Raw genomic sequence first — 12,821 nt, forward strand, 5'->3', positions numbered from 1 at the left:
TTTTTTTTCTTCTTTAAATCAATGCCAATCAAGAGCCCTAAATCTGAGAGCAAGTTTGTTGTGTTAATTTCAAGTGATAGAACCAAATGACTTGACTAGTTTGGGGGGGGGGGGGGGGGGCTGGGAGGGAGCTCCTTGTCTCAGATCCAGATCCTGCCTGTTATACCCTATGCAACACCAATGAAATCAATGGAGTTGTGTAGGATGCACAATTTAGATAAGGGTCTGTATTTTTCTTTTAAAATTGTTCAGTCAGTCAGAGCTAGAGGACTGGATGGCTTAGTGAACTAATGATGGGTCATAGAACCTTTCCCTTGTAGGTTGCAAGTTCACCTGTAGCCCAAGTTGGTGGTAGAGACCAAAAATTGTTACCACCTGATGACTGTTTTGGGGTCTCTGATGGGAACTGGACCATATGCATGTCACAAAACTAACCAACACAATTGCTACTAACAGGGAACCTGTTGGAAATCTTGGCAGAGAGGCCAAGGACCGAATGAGCCATGGAGATTGATCTCCTAGTGATTCAGCAGGTCAGGACGGAGGTCCAGTTGGCACTGCCACTAGCCATGCTCACTCTTATGGATAGAGAACTTCATTCTCCAAAACTGTCAATTCTCTTTATACACACATAGAAAGACAAGGCTGTGTAAATTCAGCCTGCAAATATATCAGAGACTATTGCTGCTCACCAGTGAACTTTAACCAAGAACCCTGAGAATCTCACCAAGAATGAGTCCTTCATTAATGTGACTCTTATTCCTGAAAACTGCTGAGGGTAAAAATTGCAATCGATCCTGTGCAGACACAAAGAGCTGAATCTGGAAGTGTTATAGGCTGGTATTCTGGGGTCGCACTGGACTTGGTTTACAGGCTCATGCATTTTGTCAGTATTGTGCCAAACTGTCAAGTGCACTTCTAAATGTGAAGCTACTCATCAATTATTTGGGAAAAATCAGACCCACAGTGCATCCTCGCCCTCAGACTTTTCATGGAGGGTGAAGACCCTTTGTGTTAAATAATAGGCCATTTCTCAGCTCATGTCTTGGGATCCATTTGCACACCTGTCTTTCATTTCAATAATCTTTGTTATTGTTTTTTAATCCAGACCAAATGAAGATCACAGAAAACCTGAGCTGTTAGCTATATCAGTGAAAACTTTAGTAGACTAAAGTTCTCAAAGGTTATGCCAGTGTGGTTTTTTGGGGGCACCAAATGACAACTTTAGGGAATACTTGTACCAGGAAAAAAGGGACCTCTATTAACCATTAGGTCTGCCTCCTTTCTACAAGTCTGGCTTCCTAAATCTAGCTTGCTCCTACTATGCTGTACCATCCTGAGATCTACTGTTTTTTAGTTTTCATGCAGAAATGAAGTTTTTAGGCATATGTTGTAATGGTCGGCTTTATAGAGTATCCACAGTGATTTTTCTGCTGTTGATGAAAGGCCGCCATCCATTCCCCTCTTGGTCTCTGTCCTCTGTTTATTATGCTTCACTCCTAGTCTAGTATCTTTCTTGAGGGGTCTCCAAATGTGTCATTCTGGGATTATTTCAAAACACCTCTACTTTCTGGGGAGTCTGCCTTGAAATATCTAGGAGGGCTCTGCATCTAAGTCAATAAAACCCCACCATCACAAATGCCCTCAGCCTTTTATTAGTGTCTGGAATTAACCCTGGAACCGTTTATCAAGCTCTGCAGGGGTAAGAGGAGGCAAAGGAGGGGAAAAGCAAATGCATGTACTGCCATAGAGGCTCCCAGAGCCCTGTGCAGCACCCAAAGGGTCCGTCTAATGTGAGGCTTTCCCACGTCCCATCTTGCAGTCCAATTTGACTCACTCTTGTAGCCCATATCACAGGCTGCCAGAATGAATATATCCTGCTAGGTTGGCCAATGTTCCATAGCTGTGACAAGCGCACACCATGCAGGGTGAAGTATAGCACTGATTTACAAAGTGTGCATATCCACTCCTGCAGCTAATGCCCAAACCAAAGGCTGGGTCTAACCTTTCCCCTAACACCTGGTGCTACATGAAAACAAATCAACACCTCCAGCTGTCACTAAAAATGTCGTATTTTTCCTTACACAATATCTCCATCTCAACATACATCTGTAGGAAAACTCTGTCCAAAGGACACTAAATACTTGGGGCAAGAGAAACATGAGACTATACTAAAAGCCACATTTTAACTCCCCATCATGAACACATACTCTCATGGTTTTGAGGCAAGATCAGAGATATACAAGGCCAGCTGGCTAATGGACGCTGAGGTTCAAGCATTGCTACACTGGTACTAACATACCAGCAACACATCAGCCTATTATAATTTATATAGTTGAGCAGTGCAAGGGTGCACTTAGGAATTGCAGGATACCTGTTGTTTGTATTGCAGTAGCACACTGAGATCCCATTGTGCTAGGCCAGGGGTAGGCAACCTACGGTACGGGTGCCAAAGGCAGCACGTGAGCTGATTTTCAGTGGCACTCACACTGCCTAGATCCTGGCCACCAGTCCAGGGGGCTCTGCATTTTAATTTTAAATGAAGCTTCTTAAACATTTTAAAGCCTTATTTACTTTACATACAACAATAGTTTAGTTATATATTATAGACTTATAGAAAGAGACCTTCTAAAAACATTGAAATGTATGACCGGCACACGAAACCTTAAATTAGAGTGAATAAATGAAGACTCGGCACAGCACTTCTGAACAGTTGCCGACCCCTGTGCTAGGCATTCTGTATAGATATTTTTTTAAGTCCCTGCCCAAAGAGCTTACAATCTAACTAATATCTGAATAGGCTTGTTATGCTGCCAGGAAGGTACCAAATTTCCTGCACTGACTAGGACCTCGTTTCTTTGTTTTTTGTTGTGTGTCTTAAATGACTTGAATCTTCAGGACACTCATCTGGGAAAGGGAAATCCAAACTCCTTGTGCCAGACCTCACTGCTGCCTCTATTCCCAACCCATTTGTCAATAAAAAGACCACCATCTGCTGTGACCATCACATCACCTAAGGCAGATGCCCCCTTCTCACTGTACAGTCCTATTTTTCAAACCACCCAAATCTGATTAGGCCTGCTCTGATAAGAGGCCTGAAGGAGGGCAAGGGAAAGTTACTCAAGAGAGAAAAGAACCACATGTTAATCGTGTTTTAGCCACAATTGCACAGAAAACACTTATGTCAATTAGGAATAAACAAGGTCAAAAGGGACACTAATAACCCCTCATCCCCTTCAGAACAGGAGTGGCCCTGACTCCGTCATTAGAAGGAAAGACCTTAACCCCACTAGTGCCCTCCACACATTCTTTAGCTCTTCTCAACTTTTCACTCACGGTACTTCATATTTCCTGTGACAATCTGCAGATACTGTACAGCAGCATGCAGAATCCCCTCCCCCTCTCACCCCAGCTGCATTTTGGCTATGCTTATTCTTTCCCTGGGTCCCAAGTCTCAGGACAGTCCTGAGCACATTAAGTCTTTGACAGATACACTTGGAGAAGGAAGATGGGGCAGAACAAGAGGTGTCAGATAGATGAGTAGCATGATGAGGGGGAAGCCAATTGAAACACCAGCCCAGAAGTGTTTGGAAAGAGCAACAGAATGAAGATAAACCAGAACATGCACTTTATTGTTGAGCTGAATGCTAGTATCAGCTTCATAAATTATCTGACTGCACATAGTGAATAATGAAATGCACCCATCTATACAAAACTAGCAAAGACCACTGGAAGATACCGAATCACTGAATTATCACCAACTAAAGAAAAACCCTGTCAAGTTATTTTTAAATTTTCAGAGATGTTTCAAACAAAACAAAAAATAGCAAATGCATCAGCTCAAAATCTTTCACTGGATTTACAACATAATGGTTCCTCTTAAGTAACTGAGCCAACAAGGGGGGGGGGGAGAACAAACAACTTCTACAGACTTGACACCTTAAGATTTAAGGGGGAGCAGCAGTGATGGGTCTTTCCTGCAGCCAGTCTCTTTACAGGGCCCCCAGTTTTCACTTCTTACAGTATTACAGCCTCTGGCAAATGTGCTATATGGTCCCATTGAAAATTCAGCTGTCTCCTGAGGGTCTGCCTATTTTTTGTTTGTTGATTTATGGAAGTCTAGGTGTGTCTAGCATGTAGCCTGCAGGGGCTGTAATAGAGGAGTTGGGGGTCTAGATACTCTCCCTGTTGAGACTTCATCAGGACATGAGGCTTTTAGGGAGCCAGGTGCCTGCACTAGTCTCGCTGAGCCATCAGGTGTAAGGACCTGGTTGTGCACCACAAAGGGAAGGGGTGTCTCACTAATTAACGGCAGGGTTTAGGGAGTCTGGCATGGCCTCTCTGGGGTACCATGACTCTGCAGCATTGGAAAGCTCTGGGCCTGTACACCGAGTAGCTAGTGAAATTGAGAGGCGGCGGGCGGGGGGGGGGATTACGCTGTGCACTGTCTGGGAGGGGGTGTTTCTCACTACCTCAGCCAAATCAGGGTTGGGTGGCTTTGGGGGGGAGGGGCTGTTGTGCGGAGTGGGCTGTCTCCCAAAAATTAAAAGACATTTGGGGTGGAGGGGCTAGAAAGAGAGAAGCAGCCTCTGTGCCCTAGGGAGGGGAAAAAAGAAGCAACCCTGACCCTTCCCCCTCCCGCAGGAGTGAGGCAGGCCAGATGGGAAGTAAATAGTGCGTTTAGAAGCATTTGCCACAGATGGGCTGCCCTCAATGGCAGCATCCTCCAGCCCTATCAATGCTGGAGTCTGTGTGCGTGTGCACGGAAAACACTGCACCCTCAGAGCAGCACCAGCAGCAGCAGCAGCAGCGAGGGGGAAAAGCCCAGCCCACACCACCCCGAGCCCAGCTCTGCCCACCTTCCTGGGGCGCAGGCTCCCCGTGGGCAGGCCCGGCCAGCGGCTCCCCGCGCGGGGCGGGGGCGGGAGCGGGGACACACGCCCCAGTGCGCTCCGTAACCACAGCCCCCCTGGGCTGGGCTGGGCTGGGCTGCCAGGCGCCGACGCGCTGGGGCAGATGGTGCAAAGGACGGGGAGGGAGTTCCCAGCGAGCGAGCCCCATGGTGCCCCACCCCCCGGCGGAGCGGGAGCCCCCCCCTCCCGCGCACAGGGGTCACCTCCTGCTCCCACCAGCTGGAAGTGAAACGGCCCCTGCCGCGGGGGCGCGGGCAGGCGGCGGCTGGCGCGCCCCCCGGCCGGGCCGGGCAGGACAGGGAACAATGGCTCCAGCGGGGCTGGCTCTTCCCCGGCCGGGACAGCAGCCTGCTGGGAGGCGGGGGGAGGGGGAGCCGGGCTCTGCCCTGCGCCGTCGCCCCAGCAGGGCAGGGAACAATGAGGCTCCAGCGGGGGAGTTTCCCGGGACAGCAGCCCGCGGGCAGGCGGCGTGGGCACGGCCCCGCTCCAGGCTCTGCCCTCCCCCACCCCGGCCCGGGATAACCAGCGGCGCCGCGGGACAGCAGCCTGCCGAGGGGGGAGGGGCGCGCTCCCAGGGCCCAGCGGGGCTGGGCTCCAGCCTGCGCCCGGGTCAGCGGGGCGGGGGCAGGCGGCCTGGCCCAGGGAGGCGGGCGGGGGGGGGGGTGCCCCCCGCCCCCACTCTGCCCTTGGCTGCAAAGCGGCCTGCGGTCACGGGGTGGGTGGGAAATGCAGGGCGAGCGTGATCGGGCAGGACCTGCGGGGGGAGGGGGGGCTGGGGTGTGTGCAAGGGCCCCCCCCCTCCCCGCCGCGTGGGCTGCCCGGGAACCGCAGAGTCTGGCCCTCGTTTGCACCCGCCAGAGACTGACACCCAGCCCGGAGCTCTCTGCTAGTCTGCACCCATCGCGGGGCGGGGGGGCAGGTGCAGTGGCCTGGGATGGGGGGAGGGATCTCCTCCCGCCCACCCTAAAAGAGGGACCTACCGCCCCTCTTCTTCCCTGCTCAGCAGCTGGGAGGTACCGGCTGGACCGGATGGGGCAGGAGGGGAGGGTGTGTGGGGGGGTTTTCCTCCCCCGGACTGGGTGTCTGACCTAATCTGCATCCTCCCCCCGTTGCTAGACCAGCTGCTGGGAGACAGGCTGGCCCTGCCCAGCCGGGGCTGGCCCGCGCCTAGCCGCGCATGGGTGGGTGGCGGATGGGAAGCTCAGGTTGGACGTGATCGGACAGGGGTGGGGAGGGGTCCGCCTCAGCTGGACCCGCCACCACTGCCCCATTCAGCCCCTGCGCGGCGGCTGGGAGGGGCGGGCAGCCCTAGCCGCCCCACGCCCCCCAAGAGGGGGTTTGTCTGCAACTCAGCGCACTGGGCTGGGGGGGGGGGGGGGTTGGCTGGACCTGTCCAGACAGGGGCGTGGGGCGGCTATTTTCTAATGGGGCGCTCGGGGTGTCCCATGGGGCATGCGCGATCATTTGCACCCTGCTGTGTGTCTGGGATGTGCCAGCTAGTGCTGATGGGACAGGGGCCGGGATGGCTGGCGGGGAGGAGGGGGATGCTGGGGGGGCTGCCCCACCTCGGGTCTCTCCCCTGCGCTGGGCCCCAGCCCCTGGGCTGCAGGCTGCGGGAGGGAAGGACACACAGACACGAGACAGACAGACAGACACCGAGCCCCCGGGGCACAGAGCGCACTAACCGTTCCCGTTTTCACCGGCACATACACCACTTGACCCATCTTCGCCGCCTCCCGGGTGCCGCTTCCCAGCCGGAAGCCCTTGGACCGGACCCAGAACTGGAACTTGCCTTTCTCCCCCCCGCCGGAGCCGGTGCCCGAGCCGGCCCCCCCCTGCAGCACCTCGGCGATGCGCTGGTACTTGCTCCGGGTCACCGTCTTGGTTTTGGCCGAGTCCCCGTAGGTGCGGAGGCACCAGTCCCGGAACTGCCGCCCCAGCTCGCTGTCCCCGGGGCGGCTCCCCCGCAGCAGCAGCGGGGGCTTCGGCATCCCGGCCGGAGGCAGCGCCCGACCCCCTGTCCCGGGCTGGAGACGGCAGCGAGCCCGGCCGGCCCCTGCGCTGCGCTGCGCTGCGCCCTGCCCGGCCGGCCGGCGGGGATGGAGTCGGGACGGGCTGCGGGGGCGAGTCCCCGGGAGGGGCCGCTGCGGGGCAGGCGTGGAGGGAGCGCGGCAGCCGGACAGCGACCCAGCGAGCCGGGCAGAGGGAGGCACCGGCGGCGCCAGCAGCAGCAGCAGCCGCTCCTGTCACAGGATCACAGGCGGCTCCGGCTCGTCCCCCTCCCTCCCCCCGCCCGTCCCTGCCTCCTCCGCCCCCCTCCGGCCGCCTCCTCCTCTCCGCGGGATCCCACCTGTTAGAGCCGCGGCGCGGCCGCCCTTACCGCCCCTCCCGGCCCAGGGGCGCAGGGGTCGGCGCTACCCGCCTGGGGCCGGACCGCGGGCAGCGGCGTGGGGGGGGGGGGCTGGGCAAGGCGGCACATGGGGGAAGGGGGCGCCCGGTGGCCGGGCAAGGCGGCACATGGGGGAAGGGGGCGCCCGGGGACTGGGGAAGGAGACACAGGGGGCGCCCGGGGCCGGGCAAGGCGGCACATGGGGGAAGGGGGCGCCAGGGGGCGGGGGAAGGAGACACAGGGGGCGCCCGGGGCCGGGCAAGGCGACACATGGGGGAAGGGGGCGCCCGGGGGAGAGGGGAACTGGCCAGCGGACTCAATAAAGAGCAGCTTCCTCTTTCGCAGGGGTGCACGTGTCCCTGCCCCAGGCTGGGCCGCAGAGCGCGGTCTCTTCGGGACAGGGGTTGGCTGGGGAAGCAGGCACCTGTCGAGCTTCTCTGGCTGGGACCCTGAGCCCACAGGCAGACGCAGAGCCTGGGATTTTCAGGGTCCCTAAATTCTCTAAAATAATCCTCTCAAAACAACGGGTGACTTCCCTGAACCTTTGGGGGTCCTACCTAGCCCAGGGCTTCCAAACTGTCCCAGGAGACTCACGGACAAAATCCAATCACTAATATTTGCCTGGTCCTGCCCGAAATTATCCCAGGCGTGGACCCTTAAACAGACCAGGGTTTGCCCGGCACACCCTGGCTTTTCACCCATCCCCTGAAACAGTCCAGTTAATGCCCCCCCTCCCCCGCTCCCAACTCAAGAGGCCTCCTCAAACTATGTAGTTCACTGAATCCAATCTCCTTGCACCAATCAAACTGGGACTGAACTGGTCAGTCTCCCCTTAGCTGGAACTAGCCTTTCTTGGTACATTCCTAGGATGAGCTCAGCGCCCCTAGTTACTGTGATCAACTGATCGATGAAATTGCCAATATAATGAAGATTACCGCCATATTGTGCCTGATTTCTGTTTCCTGTGTCAACCAGATGGTCAAGAAACAAAGATCTGTTGGAAACCTAGCCCTGTGACTTCATGCCATATTGTTCTAGGGAAGAAAGATGGTGTTGTGGTTAAACCACAGGACAGAAAGTCAGAAGCCTTGCCGTCTGTTCATAGCTCTGCCACAAACTCAGTGAGTGACCACGGGAAAGTCATTTAATTGGTCTATGCCTCAGTTTCCCCATTGGTTACATGAGGATGAGTACAGGTATCTCAAGATTTGTAAAAGGCTTTGACTTGCTGGAAAGTGCTGTAAGTGTGTACTTTATTACTATTTATCTGCATAATAGACTGCCCACAACTTTCTGATGTATTGAGACAGGACCAGCCCTAGACCAAATGGTGCCCCACTGCAAGGAGTGTCTTCTGTGCCCCCCCCCAATTTGTTAAGCTTTTGAATACCTTATTTTTTTATTGCATTTGTAGCCCATTTCACAACTTTGACGCACAATTTGAGTGCATGATTTAACCCTGTCATATAAGACGATAAATTTTCACGCTAGGATCCGTACATCTGTGAGCCTGGCGCCCCCCAAGCCCAGCACCCCAGGCGGTCACCTGGGTTGCCTGCCCCTAAATCCAGCCTTGCATTGAGACTTTGCCTGGGTAATTAATAAGATGGGTGAATCAATATAAAGTAGACCTGGCCCAAATGTAGCACAGAATCAAATTATCATCAGTTTGGGTCTTTAGTCTTCTCCCTCCCCCTGATCTTCAACAGGCCTCTTATGGCGCTTTTACTGAAACCCAGATCTGAGTCTTGGCAGGTTTATCTATCTCTGCCAGGCCACCTGCTGTTTGCAAACTTCATAAATTCTGGGGTTTCTCTAGGGCAAGAGAGAGCAATGTATTACTGGGCATCTCTGACCCAGAAATAGCCACCTAAAGCACTGCACAGACCTCAAAGACCCTTTTGTCCCTCTGTTATGATATTGCAACAGTCTGCAACCATAGTTGCCATTATGCGGCACACCATGGGCATTAGCAACTTTTCAGTCATGAAGAGGATAGAATTCAGACTGTTCTGCTACAGAAATGCAGGCCTCCATCACTTGAGCTAATAGACAGTGCTATTTGTTGGACCTATGACACACATCTGAATTGTTCTAATTCTAGGCTGTAGAGGCCAATGGTACACATATGCACTAACTAGTCATTGTGTTATCAAAAGTAGGGGTGGGCGAGGGAGATGGGAGCTTGTTTGGAATCTGGAAAATGAATTTGGGGAATCAGAGAACCATTTGGGGCACAAAGAGATTGAGCTGGAGGTGAAGGGAACAGGAGGAGCTGGGTGGATTGGGAGGAGGGGTGAGTAGAAAAGGGGAGAGGAAAGAAGAGTTTTGGGAAGGTTCAGATAAGCATTAAATACGGTTTGGAATTGGGAAATGCTAATCAGCCCATTCCAAATGTGGTGTGACAGAATAAAAAGCAAAAAGTAATTATAGGTGATACATGTGTCCATGATTACTAGAAGCTTCTTAAATCAAAGCACCTAGAATCAGTCGTGAAATACATAATTACAAACATTGTTGATCTGCACTGTTGTGGGTCTCCATGCAGCACTGACTAAACTCCCAAAGTTCTGTCCCACTGCACCAGGCTCAGCATCAAACCTGGAATGGATATTTGGAACCCAGCCTTGGTTATGGTTGTTCCAAAGGTGCACAAGATGGGAAACCTGGAAGGGAAGTCCTCAATACACCACAATATTTTGATTGGTCACTACAAATAAAATGGACACCTTTTCAAGAATCAACAGACCACAGAAGTACTTCTTTGACCAAGTAACAGTGCTGCCAGGGACAGCTGGGATGGTGGAAGTGGCAGGAAGGCATCATGGAAAAAAGTATCTGCATACTTAGACTCAACAACCAACCTCCCTGCAAAGAACGTCTTGCATCCCAAGTCAAATTCAGCCTGCGAGACACTGAGCAATGAAGCAGACCAGCTGAACTCCGTGTCAAGGAGTGGCAAGCACAAAAGAGAAAGATAAGAAAGAAAAACCCTTTTTATAAATTGGCCATGGGAGCAGGTATGGTGGTAGCTACTGGACAGGAATGTAGAGGAAATACTGGAGCACCATAGTCCAGCTGTTTAGCAGAAGGTGTTTAGTTGGAAGGGGAGAAAGGAGAAACTTTACTTTTATTAATACAATTAAGTGTATGTGTTTGCACTATGATGATAATAGGAGGGGGTTTTCCATTCTTAGCAACGATCAAATTCCTTGATTGAGATAAATTGCTTAGTTTTCTGTCTTGCAGTTTAACCACTTAGGAGAGGGACTGTTGCCAAGGAAAAAAGAACCCCCCACTCCCACCTTTTATTCCCATAAATTATAAATTCTTGTCTGAATTACCTTCGGAAAAAGGGAATGCACAGAAGTCTTCTCCCACCCCTGTTCACCCACTCCAGAGTGTGCTTAAGAGTTAGCATGGCCATAGAATCTGGTCATTTTCCAATCAACTGAACTAATTTGTAATTTATGACTGCCAGTTCATGGCAAGCATCAAACATATGGGCTCCATCACCAGGAAGTAGGCTAATAAGCATTATTATTATTATTTTATTAATAGACACCCTTCTTACATCATAGACATACATGGCACTTTGCAGAATATGGAATAAGGCTGAGGCTCTGCTCTGAAGATCTTAGGGCTTGTCTACACTACGCAGCTTTTAGCCACGAGGCTGTGTCGACACAGCATGTGTAAACGCTCGCGTAGACAGGACAGAAAGAACACAGGGCACCAGCTCAGGTAAAGAAAGGCAGGGGAGGTGAATAGTGAGGAGGATGGTGTCAGGTGCTAAGAAGGCGAGAAAGGGGGCTTCAAGAGGGGATTTGAAAGAAGAAAGGTCAGTGGGTGGACAGGAAGTGGGGCACCATGTCAGGTGTAGTGCGTGGGCAGCTTGAATAGAGGTGTGCAGCGGAGTGGGACAAGGGGTGCTGTAAGGAGGAGGGTTGACGGGGACTGGATACACACATTATATTGTACTAATAATGTAATTATGTTATATTATTTGCACTAGTAATTATTACTACTGTGTTATCGCTTGTTCATTTATACAGTGCTAGTGGTGTGCATGGCACTGCAGAGACAAATCGAATAGCATGTCCTGTGGAACTCTGCCAGAGGATGTTGTGAAGGCCAAGACTATAACAAGGTTAAAAAAAGAACTAGGTAAATTCATGGAGGATAGGTCCGTCCAGGGCCGGCTCCAGGGTTTTTGCCGCCCCAAGTGGCTGGAAAAAAAAAAGTCGCAATCAGCGGCAATTCGGCGGTAGCTCCACCTTCTTCTTTGGTGGCACTTCGGCGGCAGGTCCTTCCCTCTGAGAGGGACCGAGGGACCCACTGCCGGATTGCCACCGAAGAGCCCGACGTGCCGCCCCTTCCCCTTGGCTGCCCCAAGCACCTGCTTGCTGGGCTGGTGCCTGGAGCAGGCCCTGGGTCCATCAATGGCTCTTAGCCAGGCTGAGCAGGGATGGTGTCCCTAGCCTCTGTTTGCCAGAAGCTGGGAATGGGCGACAGGGGATGGATCACTTGGTGATTATCTGTTCTGTTCATTCCCTCTGGGGCACCCAGCATTGGCCACTGTTGGAAGACAGGATACTGGGATACACCCTGTATAGCCTTGGTCTGATCCAGTATATCTGTTCTTATGTCCTTACCCGCAAGGAATTTACGCTCCAAGGCCTCACTCCTGTAAAGTCTTATACAAGAAACTTTACTCGAGTGCATAAGCCCATGGAAATAAATAGTAATAGTCCCATGTGTAAATTTACTCCCCAGAATAAGACTTTGTAGGATTTACACTCAGGAGTAAACTTCACTTACATGAGAGTTCCTATTGAGCTCAGCGATATTATTTGTATGAGTAAAGTGGTTTGCATAACTCTCTGGAGGTTTGAGCCCTAAGGGCTCTGTCCAGCGACCACTGACACACGTGAGTAATGTTACTCACATGAGTATTCCCATTGGACACATAAGACTAGTCATCTGAACAAAGGTATCCCTGTGCATAAGTGTTTGAAAGATCAGGGCCTAAATGTATAGGTGATTTTAGCAGGATGTAAGGACCAAGAGCAGAGATGAAGAGGAGGGATGAGATTATTTAGAGCCTTAAAGGTGAGGAGCTTAAATCTGACATGGTGAAGAAATAGGAATCCAGTGAATGAATGATTTCAAGGAGGGAAGTGACATGTTCAGTTTGCTAGCCAGTCAGTCACAGATTCCTTTAGAGACCATTGGCAGTCAGCAGTTTGTTTGGGTAGGGTGTAGGCTTGAAATGGCCCAGTCTCTGTACCAGGCACACCATGACAGTGGTTGATGGAAAGGAAATACTTAATGGGCTTCTCCCTGACAAAGATGGACCCTGAAAGAATGGATCTTGCATGGAAAATTGCAGTATTTACAAGTGAATGTCCATGGATCTGATGTGCGGAGCTGGCTGGGCTTGGAATGTTTTTTTAGTTGTCTAGACTTTGAGAATGGTGTCCTGTTTGCATTTTCATTTGACCAGATTTTTCTCCCTT

At 52.0% G+C, this 12,821-nt stretch overlaps 1 protein-coding gene across 1 annotated transcript in view; it reads right to left on the bottom strand.

The window, feature by feature from the left end:
- The window catches only part of NOL4L (nucleolar protein 4 like), a 96,773-nt gene extending 89,869 nt beyond the window's left edge, over nt 1–6,904 (bottom strand). The window contains exon 1 of the mRNA XM_039498362.1: nt 6,599–6,904. Coding sequence (XP_039354296.1) covers nt 6,599–6,904 — 306 coding nt within the window. The remainder of the gene's footprint in view (nt 1–6,598) is intronic.
- Between the last annotated feature and the right edge of the window lie 5,917 nt (nt 6,905–12,821).

Source organism: Mauremys reevesii, linkage group 13, assembly GCF_016161935.1.
Source record: "Mauremys reevesii isolate NIE-2019 linkage group 13, ASM1616193v1, whole genome shotgun sequence".
NCBI lineage: Eukaryota > Metazoa > Chordata > Testudines > Geoemydidae > Mauremys > Mauremys reevesii.